This window comes from Arvicola amphibius, chromosome 2 (genome assembly GCF_903992535.2).
Source record: "Arvicola amphibius chromosome 2, mArvAmp1.2, whole genome shotgun sequence".
NCBI lineage: Eukaryota > Metazoa > Chordata > Mammalia > Rodentia > Cricetidae > Arvicola > Arvicola amphibius.
The window spans coordinates 180,636,438-180,655,413 of NC_052048.2; the positions used below are offsets into that span (position 1 = coordinate 180,636,438).

Consider the following 18,976-nt stretch of genomic DNA (forward strand, 5'->3'; position numbering starts at 1 on the left):
AAATGTGTATCAGTAGCTTGAAATAAAATCCTTCATGCAATGTGGTACACTCCTTTAAGACAGTTATATTCTCGCTAATATAGGATGGTACTTTTTGAAAACATGGATACTGCCAGCTCTGAATCAGTTATTCCAAGAGTTGGAGTGTGTATATTATGTAGTTTAAGAATATCTTGACGAGTTTCTTTTTAAATTTTTTTACTGCACACATGTCTGTGGGATACCTTTGTGTATCATGCCCTAGATGGCCAGAAGAGAACATTGGATCTTCTGGAACAGGAGTTACAAATGGTTTTGGGCTACCCATGTGGGTGCAGGAAATTGAATCCAGGTCCTCTAGAAGGAGCACCCAGTGCTTTTAATCACTGAGTTATTTTTTGAACTAAGTTTATTTTTTTGTATTTACTTACTAAATACACTCACTATATTTATCAAAATATCTACTTAAGTAGCCAAGTAAGCTTTCTACAGTGATAAAATAAATATTAAGTAAATTACATATTTTAATAACTAGGATTCATTCTTTTTAGTGTTATATAAAACTGTAGCGTGTCTTTTAATTGATGAAATTTTTGTCTTGATGACAATATAGTGAATAGAATTTATATACAATCTTGGATGCTTTAAAATGTAACTTCATCCTTTTCTGTGTGCTCCACTGTCCAAAGAAGACACTGTTGACCAGAAATAAATGTTTTAGCTTCAACAATATCATAACCTTGAGCCATTACTTTACATAAGTCATTGATTCTTCTTAGACTTTATCATTTTTTGCTGGGTAATTATGCCATAGATTATTGAAGAATAAGATTGGATCATGTCGTTTGCAATAACTGTAAATACCGAGGGTAACTTAAAAGGTAGTCCCTGTGACAATACAGCTTGGTTTGTTTATCTGTAAAATTTCCAACTAGCTAAAATATCCATTTTTATTTTTCCTGCAAGGGGGTCCTGATGACAACTTAATTGAAGGTGGAGGAACAAAATTTGTCTGCAAACCTGGAGCCAGAAATATTACTGTCATATTCCATCCATTACTGAGGTAAGTCATCCACTATGATAGTCTCATCCGTGATCAATATTCTCATTATTTATGCTGATGTGCCAAGTGCCAATAGTTCAGCCAGCATTGAGTCAAATCATTAGAAAAAAGAAACTTGTTTCATGTTGTAAGGTTTCACAGTGAAAGTTAGTCAATAGAACAGATAATGTCAGCCAAGCTGCTCCCTGTTCTCAGGAGTAATAATAGCTCACAGACACTTGAATTTGATTTTCTTTACCTCCTTCTCTAGTCCTGCCCTTCTTCTTCCCTGCTCCTTCTCCTTTTTTGGATCTGTCTCAGTGACCCCCGGGGACATCTTGCCTACCATCTGTTTTCATAAACACACATTTGTTGACCACAGTCTTGCTCATGTGTACATTTGTAGCCTTTGCACTGCCATTACAGAGATGAAGCATTGCAGCCTAACTCCTAGCCTGCAACCTGCGTGTTTTCTCTGTAGTTCTTCACAAGAAAAACAAATTACTGACCCGTGGTCTTTCTTACTCATTTACACTAATTACTCCTTCAATATCTTTTGAGAATTACCAAGTCTCTGAACAGATGTGATTTACAGAAGCCTGAAAGATATTCAGAATAAAATATATGGCTTTGTTTCTCGGAAGATAATTTGATGGTGAGCAGAATAAAATCTGTTACATTGTTCATTTCTCAATTATAGTATATTGTAGCAAAGAAAAATTCATGATGCTTTCACAAAATATTCTTAAGTCCTAAGAACTTTTAAGCAGGCACTTTTCTGGGTTAAAAGGACAATTACTCAGTAGTTACAAACTCTTCTTTACAGTTAATGATATCTAGAGATCTCTGCATGACAGTGTAAAAACGGTTTGTAAAATTATGGAAGGCTAAGATGCTATATTTAATACTGTGATTCATTAATTTAGTTTTGAAAATACATAAAGAACAAGCATGTTAATGGGTTATATAATGTTTTCATACAAATAAGAATCTTGTACTACCATGTTAAATATCTTAGAACATAATTCTCTTTTTTTGATAAAAGCTCAATATCCTTATTTTTGAAATCTACATTATTGTCTGCAGCCCTTCTGCTCCACAACTGCATATTATTTTCTTCCTTTTCCTACCTAACTCTAGCGGCTGCTCATAGCTCAGCCTTTGCCCACCCTCTTCTCGTAGTCACCAACTTTCCACTCTTCACTGTATGAGAAGAGCGTTTGGATTCCTCCAGAGTGAGGTCATGCAGTTTGATCCATAGTGTCACAAATGTCAAAATTGACTAGTACTCCATTATGTATCTGTATTTCATTTCCTTTATCCAGTCATCAGCTGAAGGATACTCAGGTAGTTCCCACTTTTCTTTTGGGTATATACCCAGCATGGAAAATCCTGGATCATCTGTTCTTAATTTTTGTTGAACCTTCACTGTCTTTTTTCATAGTGGCTGTTTTAACTGACCTTTCAGGCAATGTATATATAGTAGCTAACGTTATTTTATTGTATACTTAAAATCCTTAGTAAGGGAAATTTAATATTTTACATTTATGACTATTTATAGAAGGAACTGTGGATTTATATAATCTTGCTTTTATCTGTAAAGAACTATTATATGCTGACTGTATTTATATGTAAAGTAACAGAAACTTTTAAATTCCTTATGAGGTGTATCTCAGAATAACACTTAAACCCTCTAAAACTCTTGCTGCAAGTAAATTCACTTAAGAATCATGGGGTTAAGAAAAATAAGACTATTTAATCGCTTGATATATATTATATATGTTACATATAATAGGCAAATTATAATGTAAAACTTCTGTATTTGACAATATTGTCCATATATATCAGGACTTTGATAATTTGTTTAGTCATGTTCTGCAATTACAATTGATTTTTACTTAGTGTTGTTAATTGCTAAGAAAACAGGAACATACCTGAATCTTTATAGGCCTCTTCTAAAGCCAGTTTAATGCTGCTTAGTTGTGCCACAGTATGAATATTTCAAGTATGGAAGGAAGCCTCATGGAGGGTAGAATTTAACACATTGTATAAATAGCTTTCTAGTGCTTTCTAAGAGCTGCTTAATGGCTTCTGGGATTCCCACTTCTTTTACCCATTCCATTTGTATTATAATTCTGAGTTTTGTTATTGTTGACCAGAACTGAAGGTTTGCCACATGATATAATTCACCATTTATTTCTTTGAGTATCTCTTAATGTATGTAACAAGAATTTTATGTGGCTTGCAGGGTAAATTAGTTCTTTGATAAACATGTGACAATGAGAGGCTTTTCATTAGCTGCTGGCACGAATTCAAACCTTATTCCTTAAATGCACTATTAAGTTTCAGTGAAAATCTAATAATGGACTTAGAGAACTTCAAATGACTAAGCCCTTTAGAAATATTTACTTTTTAATTTTAATTATTATTTCCCAACATTTCTAAGTGTCCATTTTTTTCTTAAGTATATAAATTAATTGTGTAATTAGGAAAATCAACATGTATATATAATTTCCATACATTGATTTTCATCGAGTTATCTCTTTACAAGTAGTTAGATTAATAGACTTTTATTGTATTATTATTTATTATGTTATATCTATATTAATAGACTGTTCCAAAATATGTTCTTATTTAAAAGACATTATGGCAAAATGAGACAGGCAGATTGGAAGAATGAGAAGATGTTGGGAGGAGTAGAAGACTTGAAATTTAAGATGAAAACCATAACATGGTATCTTGGTTCATTCTAGGTGCTTCCTTTAGCTTTTGTTACCAATTATTTACTGGACTCTGCTTTTATGTAAGGTTTATAAGAAAAAGATCAGTTCACATTCTTGTCTATGAGGTGCTTGCTTAGTAACTTGCTTGGTAGGAGACAGAAGTTGGCAGGTCGGGGACAGCAGTCAACCAATGGAAATTTTAAAACTTATCAGGGAAAATACATATGCAGGGTCTCTCTTGAAACAGTGTGACAGTTCTTATAATTGCATATTCTGTTGCCCATTTGTCTTCCTCCTGCTATTCTGGGAAGTTTCTGTTTCTATCAAGTGACTCTTATCTCAAACTTTTCATCCTGTTTATAACTTATACCCTGATTATGAGGCACAGAAGTAACTTTTCTCTCAATAATATTTAACATTAATTCACTAGCAATAACTAATTGTGTTAGTAGACTGTGTAAGCTTCATTGTATCTTTTACTGAGCTCATATAATTTTTTCACTTGGAGACAGATTTTCCTCTGGTATCTCCCCCTGTTGTAAAAAGGGGCCCCGAGACTGGTGAGGAATATACATGCCATGCAGACAGAGCTTATGTGGGAGTTTTATTGAGATAAAGGGAGTGGGGGAGGGAAGAGAGAGGAAGAAGACATAGGGACCAGCCCTCCTCTTTAGAAAAGCAGTGGGAAAAAGAGTGGGAATGGGCGGAGCTTTTCTCCTAATGGAACCTTTGCATGTGAATAGTGACTTAGCCATAAGACCCTGGGCTGTCGAGGGTACCACTTGGGTTCATCCTGCCAGGTGACAGGGGCCAGCCTAATACCTGTTTCCTAACACCTCCTCTATCTAGCATCAATGATGCTCTGTCTTCCTGAAACTTTTCATATAGCTTTGTATACTTCATTTATGAAGAAAGCGCTCTAGTGCCCTTCAGAGAGCACTGTGGAGTTGATTCCCGTTATTTTGTTTGATGAATTCCCAGAAGGCATTTTTGTTTTCTTCTCATAAAATTACCCTACAAGGTCTTCCATTGTGGTAACCTTGTAGTCTCATTTTCATACTCTTCATAACCACGGCAGCCTTACCACTAGGATGTCACAAAGGATGTTGGACGCAACTGTACTGGCTTCCAGCTGTTCACCCCATTAACTCAGCTGGCTTTTTGATGTTTATTTAATATTTTTCCTTACTGTTAACTTTTGGTGAATCTTGTATCTTAAGAACATGGGAGATAGAATCATCTTGCTTGTTTTACTCTTAGCCTACCAAGAAATTGTGAGCAATTGAAGCCCCATTGAAAGCTTGCAACGAGGTCATTTAATCAATTTTCTATCTCTCTGTCTAAATGAGGAAAAGCATATTGAAATAAAATTTTATCGGTCAAATTACAGTGAGTTTTAATTTTCTTTGTATGTTAGCAAAGAGTTGATTAGTTTGCATGTTGATTTCTGCATTTTAATTTTTATGACTGTGACAAGGCAGTGACTTTATATTTCAGGAATTCAAGGCTCTTACATTTCAAAAATTAAAAGTATAAATGACAAGTGAATTTTACAATGTGTTATTTCTTTTGCTGGTTTTTGTTTTGTCTTGTTTTTAAGTCTGAATTGGGAATGTCTTAGTGAGAGCATTGCTCTTAATCAAACCTGATGGTGCAGGAGGCAAATTAACCTGAATATCTGAGGGAAGAAGTCCTGACCAGAAGAGATGCAAATGAAAAGGGAATGGTGACTGTGTTCCAACAACCACCAAGGGCTTGCTGTATGCCAGGGTGTATTCCCTAGTGGTCTCTGTTGGAGGATGTGAATTGGGAACTTATACTCAAAGTAATTGGAACATAAATGGTTTCTTTTGCTTGAGTAAAGAGGGCAATATATTTTGACTTAAAACATTCTAAATCTCAAAGGCTTCAAAAGTATAGAGAAAGTCTGACAATATTAGCATTCAGGAAAAATTATTATATTAGGCCTATTCTTGGATTTGAGGTACAGAAGAATTCTAAGGACTAAGTTAGTATAGCGTAATGTATTTAGTATAGGTTAGTGTAGTTTACTGCATCGAAAAAGAAGTCCTTCCTAATGATAGATCGAGAAGGAGAGTATGTAATTTGATACAGCTCATTTTTTATTATATTCTCCAGTGTTGTTTAACAAGCGCTATGTGGTGAAAATCGGGATATCACGAAGGATTCATCCTGTGTGTGATTCTGATACAGTGTGCTTTCAAATACTGCAAAGTTTTGTTTTCCACTGAAGCAGTGAATGGCCTGGTGGGCTTCATTTCAAAGTCCTAGCTTGTTTTGGTTGTGTAGTAGGATTTGCAAGCTAATCTTTCTAAGTTTAGAGAATAAGCACAGAAGAACAACTTCATTAGCAAATTATATGTTAGCCTAAACCTAGTCTAGCACAAAGGGTCTGTTTAGGAAATACTTCCCAAGATTATAACACCTTTCTAATAGAAATCTTGCTTTAAAAGTCTTCTTTTCTTATTTCTGTTGGATTTTTGCCCTTATATTCAAAAGTGTGTAATAACTCCTTCAACTTTGAAAGGAAGATGTAGTTTGAATATTTATAATAAATATTATTCTATATTTCTTGCCAATGTTTGTAGCAGGTTTTCTTTTGCACCTCCAATCAGCTCCCAAATCATGACATAGAGACTTTGTATTAGTTATGGATGTTTCATTTTAGTTTAGGCTCCTATTTTGCTTTCTCTTATAACTTCACCTGTTTCTCTTCATCTATGTTTTGTCTCAGGACTTTTCACCTTTCTTTCATTTTGTATGTCCTACTCTATGCCAGGCTGACTGGCCCCCAGTATCTCCCTTCCTTTCTCCTTGTTCTCTTCTCTCTCATTCCCTCTACCTAGATGTCTCCTGCTTATTCTCTCTGCCTACCAGCATGTCAGCACTACTGATTGCCACTGGCAAGATGGGGCATTCTCATTGACTTCTGCATTCTCTTTTTGGCATGACTTCTTCTCCACATTGGTTAAGAGGGACAGTCTGGTCATCTTCTGATCTAGAGTGTTATTAGAGATCACCCTGCCTTGCCTGTAGTTTAGTTAACTTTACTGCTTCCTTACCTGACTCTGTTCCTTCTCTTTCTCTTTGCTGTTTTTCCTGTTTTATCATAGCAACTTATCCATGTAACTTTACTTTTGCAGTGACTCTTGTGCTGTCTTTCTATCACTGACAAGACTAAAATACAACACACTGCATTATAATTACCCAAACTGTGCTGTTGTGATTTTTTAATTATATTCTTAGATTTTATATTTTATAATATTTATATTTATGTAAATTATATCACTATCCATTAGCATTTCTTATAGCTTACATATAAAAAGCAGCAGTAAAACTTCAATGTAAAAATTTACATAGATTGTGCACTGTTTTTAGGAATTTGAACATGCATTTGTCTTTGGGACTGTAATAGCCAAAATATGCTTACTCAGCATGAAGTATGTTTATGTCCAGCCACAGGTCCATTTACATCTGATTTTGGAATATAGATTAACAATACAATTTAAGATCAAAATAATATAGGTATACCTAGAGAAAAAGATAATTTCCTTCTTTAATAACGTATTTCTTTGGGTGTAGGCTTATAGGGGAGGCCACTTGTTCATTCCCAGCTGCCCAGAACCAAAATAACCACACAGAAACTGTATTAATTAAATCACTCCTTAGCCTATTAGCTCTAATTTCTTATTGGCTAGTTCTTTTTTTTTTTTTTGGGGGGGGGGTTTCGAGACAGGGTTTCTCTTTGGCTTTGGAGCCTGTCCGGGAACTAGCTCTTGTAGACCAGGCTGGTCTCGAACTCACAGAGATCCGCCTGCCTCTGCCTCCCGAGTGCTGGGATTAAAGGCGTGTGCCACCACCACCCAGCTTGGCTAGTTCTTACATCCTAAAGTAACCCATCTCCATTAATCTGTGTATCGCCACATGGCTGAGTCTTACTGGCAAGGTTCTGTCACATCTGTCTCTGGCAGCAGATACATGGTGTCTTGCTACCCTGCCTTCTTTCTCCCAGAATTCAGTTTAGTTTTCCCCACCTAAATCTACTCTGCCCCATCACAGGCCAAAGCAGCTTCTTTATTAACCAGTGGCAATAAAACATATTCACAGCATACATCACTTACCCTTTTCGGTTTAAATAAAAAGGAAGGTTTTAACTTTAACATAGTAAATATACATATAGCAAAAGTGGGATCAAGCAAGAATTACAGTTACAATATTTATATCTACTTTATCTTTTATCATATTTTTAGCTCCATCAAAGACCTCAGAAGAATATAATGTTACCTAAGTAAACAGAAAGTACATTGTAAGCATCTTCTAAAACTGTAGAATTAAGAGACATTTCACTGCCTGGATAGTCAACCAGAGTTTTTTTGTATTGTTGGAGCATTTATCTTTAGCTTACAGGCCCATAGCATTTAGCAGACTTGTTCATGAAGCAGTAAATATATAGTTCCACCTATGTTGCCAATTTGTCAGTCATTTTTGTGTGTGTGTACTGCATAATGTCTTGCAGACTCTTTCAAGAAGCAGGAATCTTGAAGGACTATCTCACCTTAGGTAAGTTCAGCAGTCATATTTCTGTGGGTTTTGCACATCTATTTTACAGCATAAAATCAAGCAGTTCAGGTAGAGTTTTGCCTTTTAAAGGGAAAAGATACTGCCTGCCTGCAGTATCCTGTAGGCATTTGTGGAGCATGCCTTTAATCTCTGTCCTGGCAGAAGCAGGTGGATCTCTGAATCCAAGGCCAGGCTGGTCTACAGAGCAAGTTCCAGGACAGCCAGGACTATACAGAGAAACTTTACTGGAAAAAAACAAAAAACCAATATATATATATATATATATATATATATATATATATATATATATATATATATATATATATGGGCCATGTTGATCTATAAGCTTTACTTACATAAGGCTATCTCTGTTGAGGGGAGTCAGTTGTGCAAATTACAGGACATTGTATCACATTGTCCAACCGTGTGTGCTGAAATAATAGTACATTAACTGCTTTTCCTGTCGCTGTCATAAGAATATTTGACAAAGGCAAGGTAAGGAAAGCGGGTTGATTTGGACTCATGGTTTGAGAGTATAGTCAGTCATGGCAGAGGAGTTTGAGAGAGTTGGACCATTGTATCCACATGTACCGAGGAAAGGGAAATGGATACTAGAACTTAGCTCACGCTTTTCTTTTTTTTTTCAGTATAGGACCCCAGCTTTATTATCATTATTTTTTTTATTCAATATATAGAACCCAGGTAAAGTGAATTTTCCAACCTCAGTTGAACTAATCTAGATAATTCCTCACAGGCACATCCAGAAATCTAATCTAGATAACACCACCCAGATGTGCCATGAGTCTTGTCTGCGTAACTAGATCTTTGATAATGTGAAGCCATACTAGTTTCTCAAATACTGGGGAATGAATTTTGGTGAATTCAAGAATGTGATTTTTTCCATTAAGGGAAGTACTATAGTTTTCTCCATAAGAACCAGCATACTATGGGTGCAGACATGTGTGTTTCTGGTGCCCACACAGGTCATCCTATGTACCTTCCGGCCATTGCTTGCAGATGACGTCTTGTGGTAGCTTTTGATGCTCTAGTGGATACTCTGCTAGCATTCATTTCTAATTGTGTTTTCTAGCGGAGTCACTCACTGAGGACAAATTCTTACCTAGGTTTTGGAAATAAACATGAGGGCAAGACCAAGGCAGCAATTCACAATTTTTGCTGTTGTCCTGCTTTATCTTTGCTGACAGGCTGCCTGTGTCTGATTTAAGATGATAGTGTGTAAACTCCTTAAGGTAGACTGTTAATTTCCCATGACAGCTTATGAAGCTTCCCTCCCTCTCTTTCCCCACACCCAGGCACACATATCAGAGAAACTCCTGTGTGCGACATTTGTTTAATGGTGTCTGTCAGAAAAAGTGCCACAGCAAGTCAGTCAGGTTCCACGTTCGCAAATATACTTCCACCCTACTGAGCATCACAAAGACTGTCAAGATTTGCATTTCCCTATATGTTCTCCTTCTGGAGGTGAAACCCTTATAGTCGTTAATGGCAGTGGGACCCGTCAGAGCCTTTAAAGCTTCTGCAGGACATTTTTTGGCATAGTTTGCATTTGAAGAAGGCTTGCCTGACTGTTTTGAAATATTTCAAATAACTTATGTGAATTCTGTAGCGTATGTGAATTGCTGCAGTACAGATTATTTTTGAATATTAGTTATTATGTGCCATTCTTTTGTTTTTTCTGCTTTCTCTGAAAGAGCAAAGTATAAGCTTTTCCAAGTGGCCTTGATACTGAAAAATACCTTTTCTTTTGTTTCCTGCCAGTCTTCTAGATTCTTTTACCCACACACTCCCACTCTGTGCTCAATGGGACTTGAATGAAAAGTATGTCTGTGAGCCACTCATATTTTACATCCTGTTTCATGTGGTGGCTATGAATAACCACCAAGAGTGAGACCAGTTGCACTTCAATATGTAATTAATAATCAGAACTCTGAAGAAGTTTGCATTTGGTTAGAACATAGCCAGTGGTATGTCCTCTGCAGAGAGAAGAAAGAGAAAATAGATGCATTTATAATGCATTCAGCACACCCCTCTATACTTTATGATTATTAGCATATCCTAAGAGACACTGATATTTGAATGTCTTTAAGAAAGCACAAAGTCTCTCCCAAACAAACATGACAGCATTACTTGAGGGAGCACATTAAGACAGCAGGCATAGTCCTTAATGGATCAAAAATGCATATACTCATTATCATAGCAAACTCCAGGAAAACCATCACTGAAACCACAAGGAGTCAGGTTATTGATGCAGTCCTGGTAATTCTGCTTGTATTGCTCATATCCTATTTATCATCATGTTTGAAACCACACAAACATTGAATTTCTTCAATATTCTTCAATTGTTTCCTACTTATAGCTGGGTTATGAGTATACATTTTGATTCCTTCTTATGTTGTATAGAATAAAACATATAACACTTTGGATTTTATACTGTAAATAAAATAAATAGTCTCCAAGCATTGTGATTCTAGTATATTAAAGTATATAACATGGGCTTAGTCACCTAAGTGTGGCTCACTCTTATAGTTTTCTTTTGTGTTCCTCATGATTCAGTCACCTCACATGAAGAAGGATAGCTAAAATCCTGAGCCTTAGGATCTGTGCAGTTATGTTGTAAGTCTATTGCAAGCCTCACCTCATTTCACCTTTCCAGGAGCTCTCTGTCCTCCATACTGTTACCATTCTCACCTCATATCTGAAGGGCCTGAGTACAAGAGAGATGGAATAGATTGACCAAAGTTGTACTCTTGTAAATGTAGCAGCTGAGATGCAAGCCTGGGTCAAAGTCTCTAGAGCCCTGAGTCCTACTTCTTTGTAGTAGAAGCATGTGCCTCCAGTTCAGCACACTAACGTGAGGAGGTTTCTCAGGAGCCTGTACTCCTTGATGACAGAGCAAACTGGTCTCTTTGATTCTAGAAAGGTCAAGGTTCTCTCTGTAGATGTCAGGTTCATGGTGCTCCAGTCTGTTGACAGTGCCCGCCTCTCCATTTGTTCTCTGAAAGAGAAGGAAATCTACAAATTTTTGAGACACTTTATAAGGAAGCACTATAGACTAACTGGTTATTGTGAGTATAATAGTTTATATTCCTTTATTATCTGTGATGAAATTTCTAGCTAACTAAAAATAAAATTCATTTAAAGAAATTTCTCTACACAGACTGCCGATATCTCTATCTTAGAAAAGGCACTTCTAAATATTTTAGAGTACATCCTTGAGCTGGAGAGATGGCTCAGTGGTTAAGACCATGAATTTGTCTCCCAAAGACTCTGGTTTGATTCCCAGCGTACATGTTCACATCCATCTGTTATTCCAGTGCCATAAGAATCCACATCCTCTTGCCTCTGTGGGCACCTGCACTTATGTGTGCCCATCTAAACACACACACACACACACACACACACAAGCTTGCACACACTGAAAAATAATAAAATAAAATCTTTTAAGAAACGTAAAGCATAATCAGCTCATTCACTTTGTTTCTTAGGATATAATGAATTGAATCTTCTGTGTTAACAAGCGGATTGTTTCTATCTTTAGCCTTGTCTTCAAGAGAACATAAGAGTCTGTGTTATGGCATTGTTTTATTTTGCAAATAACTTCTGCTTTTGTAGGCCCTTCTTTGCTTACAACATATAGGGAGTATAATATTATTCCTTGATATTCACTATAAACTGGCTTTCAACACATGTACATCTTAAGGTCTGGAGATTCTTCATACTAACATAGTATAGGGAAGGACAACCATTCTGACTTGCATCCAGGCAATGTGTTGGTACCATCTTGCTATACTTTAGTCTTCATGGAATAATGGACATTTTAATGTATTCATTTGGAAGCATGTCAGTAGGATTATCATTTTATTTCAGAAGCATAACTTATTTTTTTAATTCATCTAATTGTTCATTTAGTGTTTATGCTTTTCCAAAGTGACTGTGAGATAGTTGTTAAGTCTTGTGTTTTATCAGTCAGAATCATTTTCGTCCAAAGACCAATAAACATAATAAAAATAGTTCTCTATGTTTTCATGTCATTGATGAAAATGCCTCTGTGTTCAGATAGCCCTTTGTGAAAGTGTCCTTCAGAGGCTCTTCTCTTTAAGGATACTCCTTAAGGAGTGCTGTGCAGTGTTTGCACCATGATACCCCTGTGTACAAGCACCACAGGGTATTTATCTTCTAAAACTTTTGATGGTCTCTCACAGGTTTACATCATAAACATCTCTAATCTTTTCTCTCTGGTTCTCCAAGATCTGCAAACATCCCCTCACTCGTTCTAAATTCTCCAAAGCTCAGCAAATACCTTGTCTGTATAGCAGAATTGTGTCCACTGTATTGCTGAATTTCTTTGTTTTGACAGATAAGAGAAAGTAATCCAGGCTTTATAAACCTTTTTCTTTGTTGACACTTTCCAAATGGCCTGTTTCTGTACTGTTCAGTGAAAACAAAGTAAACAAAATTGAAACATTTAAGAACTGTGCTGTCTGTCTGCAGCTATTTGTTGTTCTGCTAACATGATGTAAGAGTAGAGTCCAGGAGAGTGGAATCAGGGCTGGAGGTTTTCAAGTTCCTTTGTTCTAGGCTGGTTAGACCTGAGAAAGTCTTAAGCATTAAGAGGTATGAATGGGAAGCCTAGAATGGTGGTGCTCGCGTGTAATCCCAGCATTTAGGAGGTGACCACAGAACAATGAAGATGTCCAGCTCATTCTCAGATACGGTGATATCAAGGCCAGCCTAGGATGCATGAGATCTTGTCTCAGAAAACAAGCAACAATAACAACAAAAAAGTTGAGGAAGTAGAGATGGTTATGGGAAGAAATGGGTTTCCTCCGATAACATGTATTTTCCTGTTGTTTTGGATTTAATAGATTGGTTTCTAAGGAGCAGTACCTCTTAGGAAGGTTAAATGAAGAGATACACTGCATAGTTGCTGTCATTAAAGCACTGGTTCTTAGCATTGTAAATAAATGAATAAATTTTATGAAAATATCATATGAAGAAATATGTGTTAGAAGGAACTGGGGGGAGGGCTCAAATCCCCTAACATTCTATGAACTGTCAGACTTAGAAGTTCTACCAATCTTAGCTTTAATTCCAATTTTTGCTCACCGGGCTGCTTCAAGCCTAGGATTGTTCATCTACACAATAGGAATAATACACATATTGTGTTTTTGGCAGGAGAATTTGAGCCGACATACCTACACTGATTACAGTGGGGTTTGAGACCAGGGAAACTTCGTAACACTTGCATAGGTTCTAGAAACTGAAAGTAGTTGGTTAATGGGTTTGCCTCTGGTGTGTGTGTGTGTGTGTGTGTGTGTGTGTGTGTGTGTGTGTGTGTGTGTAGGTGTGTGTAGGGCCTTAGCTTTAGGCTTTGCTTACAGATAAAGCAAAGGGAAGGAAACGTAGGAGAAATCTGCTTCTGTCCCTTTGCCTCCACACCAGGCTCACTCCTTGTCTTTCTTTCCTCTTCCTGTCTCTTGGAGCTCCTTCATAGAAATAGGATTTACTACTCCAAGGTGCTTATAGGAAATAGAGAAAATCTGCTTGCATGTGAATTACTAAGAGCTGAATTTCAAGACTTTGTGACACAAATATTTGAGGAGTTTTTCTGTAATAATGCATAGAACATACCACTTTCTTTTATTAGAAGAAATTAGGAATCTCAGATACTGGGGAAAACAGAGTGAATCACTACTTTAGATTATATCTAATGTGTAATTTCAATAATGCAAATTATTATTTTGAGTTCTCAAATGCTAACAAGATATTGTTACCATCTCAAATAAAGAAAAAGCTCTAGTAGGATGATAAATGATCTTCATTAATTAAAATACTACATATAAAATGACAGCAGAATACTGCTAAATTACCCATTATTGACACATTTATCTTAAGTTATTTTGTAAGTGAGAACTACAGCAAAGCTGTATAGAATGAAAATAGGAAAATAAAACAAAAGAGCCACTTATTCGGTCATTTTGTTTGTTTGTTTTTAGGAGACAGGATTTCTCTGTGTAGCCCTGGCAGTCCTGAAGTTCTCTCTGTAGTCCACACTAGCCTTGAACTCAAAAAGATCTGCCTGCCTCTGCCTCCCAAATGCTAGGATTAAAGGCCTTTATCAATACTGCTGGGCCACTTTTTCAGTCTTAAACAAAATATCTTTCAAACAAATACAGCGGAGTTTATTGAGTTAGACCTGATGGACTCTTTATGACTTGTGCCAACAAGTGAGCACCAACTAAAAACAAAAAGAAAGTAAAATAAAGTCTTAGAAAATGGCTCAGCCAATTAAGTGCTTGCTCCAGGACCCACATATAGGCCAGGCAGGATGGGATGCACCTGTAATCCTAACACTGAGGAGGCAAAGCAGGCTGATGCCTGCACCTCCCTGGCCATTTAGGATTGCCAAATTAGTGAGATCTAGGTTCACTGAATTGATTGCTTCCCTTTCCCCTGAAAGCATACCCAGTGTGACCCTGATTCAGAGTGGCGTAATCAATTGACTATAGAATGACTAATTTGTTTCCTCACATTTCTTATTGAGTATTTTTCAAGTAAATTTGTAGAGGGAGAACCAGCCATCTCTGATGCTGCGGTGACTGGGTTGGAAAGTGTCCTCCGAGCTGGCTGCCTCTGTGCTGCAATAACAAGACGCCAGAGGAGGAAAGAGGGTGCTGAGGAGGATGCTTTTTATGGAAGCTGTTCCTTAATATAGCCTGTTTTTTGGTTTGCTTTTGTTTGGTTTTGTTTTTGTTTTCTTAATTTGTTTGTTTTGTGACATTTTTGTAAGGCATTGAAAGGATATATTTTCTTTGAAATGAGTCACATGTGTGGCCTAATATCAGTTTGTGAATGCAATTAAAATAGTAAGGATTTTTTTAACTTTTATTTTCTGTCACTTAATTGCAGCTTTTTGAACTTGAACTTCATAGATAACCATTTCTTTACCCAAAATCAGAAGGTTGGACATGCTTTCAACTGGAATATTGCAAGTGTAAAAATGCATTTAATTGTAAAAATACTAAACCTATGTGTCCTGTTTGGACTTCCCCTCGACTTTAAAAAACAAAAATTCTTTAAAAATTGTTAATTAGCATATATTTATTCTACAAAATGATGTTATATTTTGACCATTTCATACATGTATGCCATTCTCTTTGCTCATATTCACCCTCTCTTGGATTACAGACTACATAATGTTTTATTTAAGTTGAATACAGAATTTGATAAAAGGGATGGACACAGAAGGAGATGTGGCCAACTCTCAAGCCCACTATGCCTGGAGTAAGAAATTTGGCATTTATTAATATTCATTTACTTTGTGCCAACTTTTTTTCATGAATTGTCCTATTTCAATTTTCATAATAATCACTTGGTTCAGAGATAATAAAATTTGCTCAAAGTTGTTCGTGACTATACTCTGGTGGAATTGAATTTTGAAATTTTTTAGCCCGTCCTTAGATTTTGTTTGCCTGAACACCCAGTCAGTTTCCTCAGGTCATTTTCAAGGACAGTTGACCTCTGTGAAACTGCTAGGAGTATAGCGTCAACCCACGTCAACCCACAGAGGCGGAAGGAAGTGAGCTTGCATGTTACACACAAGTCCCTTGCTTCTTGCTAGCAGAGCAGCGTGCATCTGCAGAACCAGGCTCTAGAAATGACAGCTTGAGAAGCTACTCTTCAAGGGAAATAAAAACCCACAGAAACTTCACATCCACTCTGTACTCTTAACTTCTGATGATCATTGTCTTAGCTCTAATTAGTCAACTTACAAAGCAGGAATTTTTTTTTTTGATTCACAGTTTTGTAGACTTTGGTTCATGGAGGCATGATTACCCTGTGCCCCGTGGTAAGGTCGTTCACAATCACAGGCACACTTGCAGTAAAAGGAGCTGCTGACCTCATGTTAGCCAGCAAGCAAAAGAGGGAAGAGAGGGGACATTGGAAAGGGGACATGCTCCTTCCAGTGAAATAACTTCAGGTTGCTAGACATAGACCCTTCTTAAAGCTTCCCCGCTGTGTTGGATACGTTTGTGTTGTGACCAAGTAGATTTGGTTTGTTTTCTAGTTCGAGACCATTTTGGCAGGAATATCCTAGCAGAGGAACTCAGTTCATGTTAGTGGGAACAATTGGCTATAGACTTGCTCACATCACAGTGGCTCAGGAAGCCTAAGTGAGATAGCAAGTGGAGTAGAGTATAACCCTCAAAGCCTCTCCTACAGTGATCGATTTGCTTTCACTAGTTAAAGATTCCACAGCCCTCCTGAACAGTACCACTAGCCTTAAAACCCAAGCCTATTGGAGACAGCATTTTATCAGACTGGAGCACCCTTCCAACAGCACCAAGGTAGAAAGGATAAAGACTACGTCATTAATGATGGGAATTCGTGGGGGCCATTTCACATGCTAACTGTAGTTTTCATTGAGAAAAATAGGAGATGCATCTTAGGAACTGTCTCCAAAATGTCAGCTTTATTCTTATCCCCAGTCCAGATAAGAAAAGTCCACAGCCATAAAGAATGTAGAAAACTCATACTCTCAAGTAAATGGTAAAATTCCAGATGCAGTGTCTAGCAACTGTAGTTTTAGCTACTTAGGACTTGAGACTGGAGGATTTTGAGTAAGAGACCAGCCTTGGCAAGTGTTCTAAAACCCCGCCTCAAACAAAATATGCACAAAGATATGCTACGTTCTTTGTACCAGGGAATATGGCTGAATTGTACATTGCTTGTCCTGCTTGTGCAAGACTTTGGATTCCATCTCTAGTACCTCAAAATAAATCAATGTATCAATGAATAAATAAACGTGCAAATGTATTTAAATGGCTTGACTATTTCATTAAGTGTTCATTGTTTAGGGACAGTATATTGTGAAATAAAAGAATTTTGATGGCAATGAGAATCTAGATTCAGAACAGATTATAGTTCAGTTGGGCTGGACAAAAATATAAAATGTCCAACTGAAAGTAAAGTGAGCGCCGCTTGTGCAGCAGCAGGTCAGTGTGCAGTGAGCCCAGCATGCTTATATAAATTCCTATTTGGAGCCTTTTTTCAAGTTGAGTGTCAAAATTCTTTAATTCCTGAAGGAGCTGGCATAATAACATCCTTTACTAATGATGACTAAAAGGTGAGCCAAAGGAAGTGAATCACAGGTCCCAAAACAAAAATGATGTGACCTGTTCTGGAGCAGCATAAATGTATCCCTATTTATTAAATTTTGTATAAATAAAGAAGCCCTCTGACTGCTAGTGAGTGAGGCTGCAATATTCTCCTGAACATCTTGGCCTGGCTCCCTCCCTCCCCGCCAGCTCCTTACATCCTCTGCTGGGATCTGTCCACCTTGGGGACGGCTCCAGGCAGTCAGGCCAGCTGATTTCTAAAGTTCCTTTCACATGTAGACCTGAATTATTTTTAAGATCTTGAGGAGTACATTTTACTAGATTCTATAAATTCGGACTGGGTGGATTTATGTATGCATCTCTACAACGTGGGTTTTCTAAGAGCTGACTGTGAAATACTGAGTAATTGGAAGTGTCCAAGGACTTTAAAAACTCATTTGTGAGCTCCAGTGTGTCCTGTACACACTGTTATCAGTGTGTGCATCTCAGGTATTCACAACACATTTTATTCTTCAGCAAGATTATGTGTCAGAACATTCCTACCCTTCCTACCCTTGGAATCTCCCTGGATTATATACAGAAATATGGTTTCTCCCTTTATGAGTATATAAAGTCCTACTTTGACGTGTTTCTACAAATCTGATTTTATTACCACCTTCCAAAGTAGTTTCTGATAATCCTGCCAGAACCCTCACCTCTGTCACGTTCTAGCTCAGTCCTTGAGTAAGAAGGCTACCTCTAACACAATGCCCAACAACAAAGGTTACACGATCAATTTTATGTTCCCAGCTTTGCTACATACTCTCTTAAATTTTATATTCCAGGAATTCATTTTCTTTTACAAAACATTTTTATTCCTATTTCCAGTACCAGTGTATTTCCTTCAGTTTCCTACATGCATGACTTTTATAGCCCAGTATAACGTGGAATGCTCTGCCATATTGATTTAACGGTATGTTTCAATAAATTTTCCCGTTACTATGCTTGCTCTATAGCAGGCGCCCAAAATGGAAACAGACAGATGTGCTGGTTAACTAATTTTAAAAGAGAAAAATTCCATTTTCCCCATCCTTTAATGTCAGAGCTGTCCTGTCGGTGACCTGACACTGAGATGTATTGGGTTCCCCGACATTTGTTCCAGGAAGCAATGACCTGACCTTTTAAAAATTTTATTAACATTTATAAATTTGTTTTAGTGTATTATGTTGGAAGCAATGATTTTTCTTCAGGATGGATTGGCTGGCTGGTGTGCAGATTGATACCACTGCCAGAGATTATCTGTTGGACACTGTAGCCTGCATAGATGCTGGCTTCTTCTCTTACTTCCCCTCCTATTTTTAAGGCCTATGGTAATAGGAATGCAAGCATTTCATCTTTTTCCTTACATCTGTTTCCCAGACAGCAGGAGCCATTAATGTCAGCCTTTGCCTAGCATAGGCCTGGCTGCTGCTTGATAAACATTGGGACATAGGGATTCCTTCATTGTTTCTTCCCTGCGTGCCTGATGCATT

The 18,976-nt window shown here is 37.2% G+C and overlaps 1 protein-coding gene across 1 annotated transcript in view; it reads left to right on the forward strand.

Annotated features, from left to right (window-relative positions):
• Exoc4 (exocyst complex component 4) overlaps positions 1 to 18,976 on the forward strand; it is a 722,780-nt gene that overhangs the window by 322,131 nt on the left and 381,673 nt on the right. The window contains exon 10 of the mRNA XM_038318719.1: positions 946 to 1,042. Coding sequence (XP_038174647.1) covers positions 946 to 1,042 — 97 coding nt within the window. The remainder of the gene's footprint in view (positions 1 to 945; positions 1,043 to 18,976) is intronic.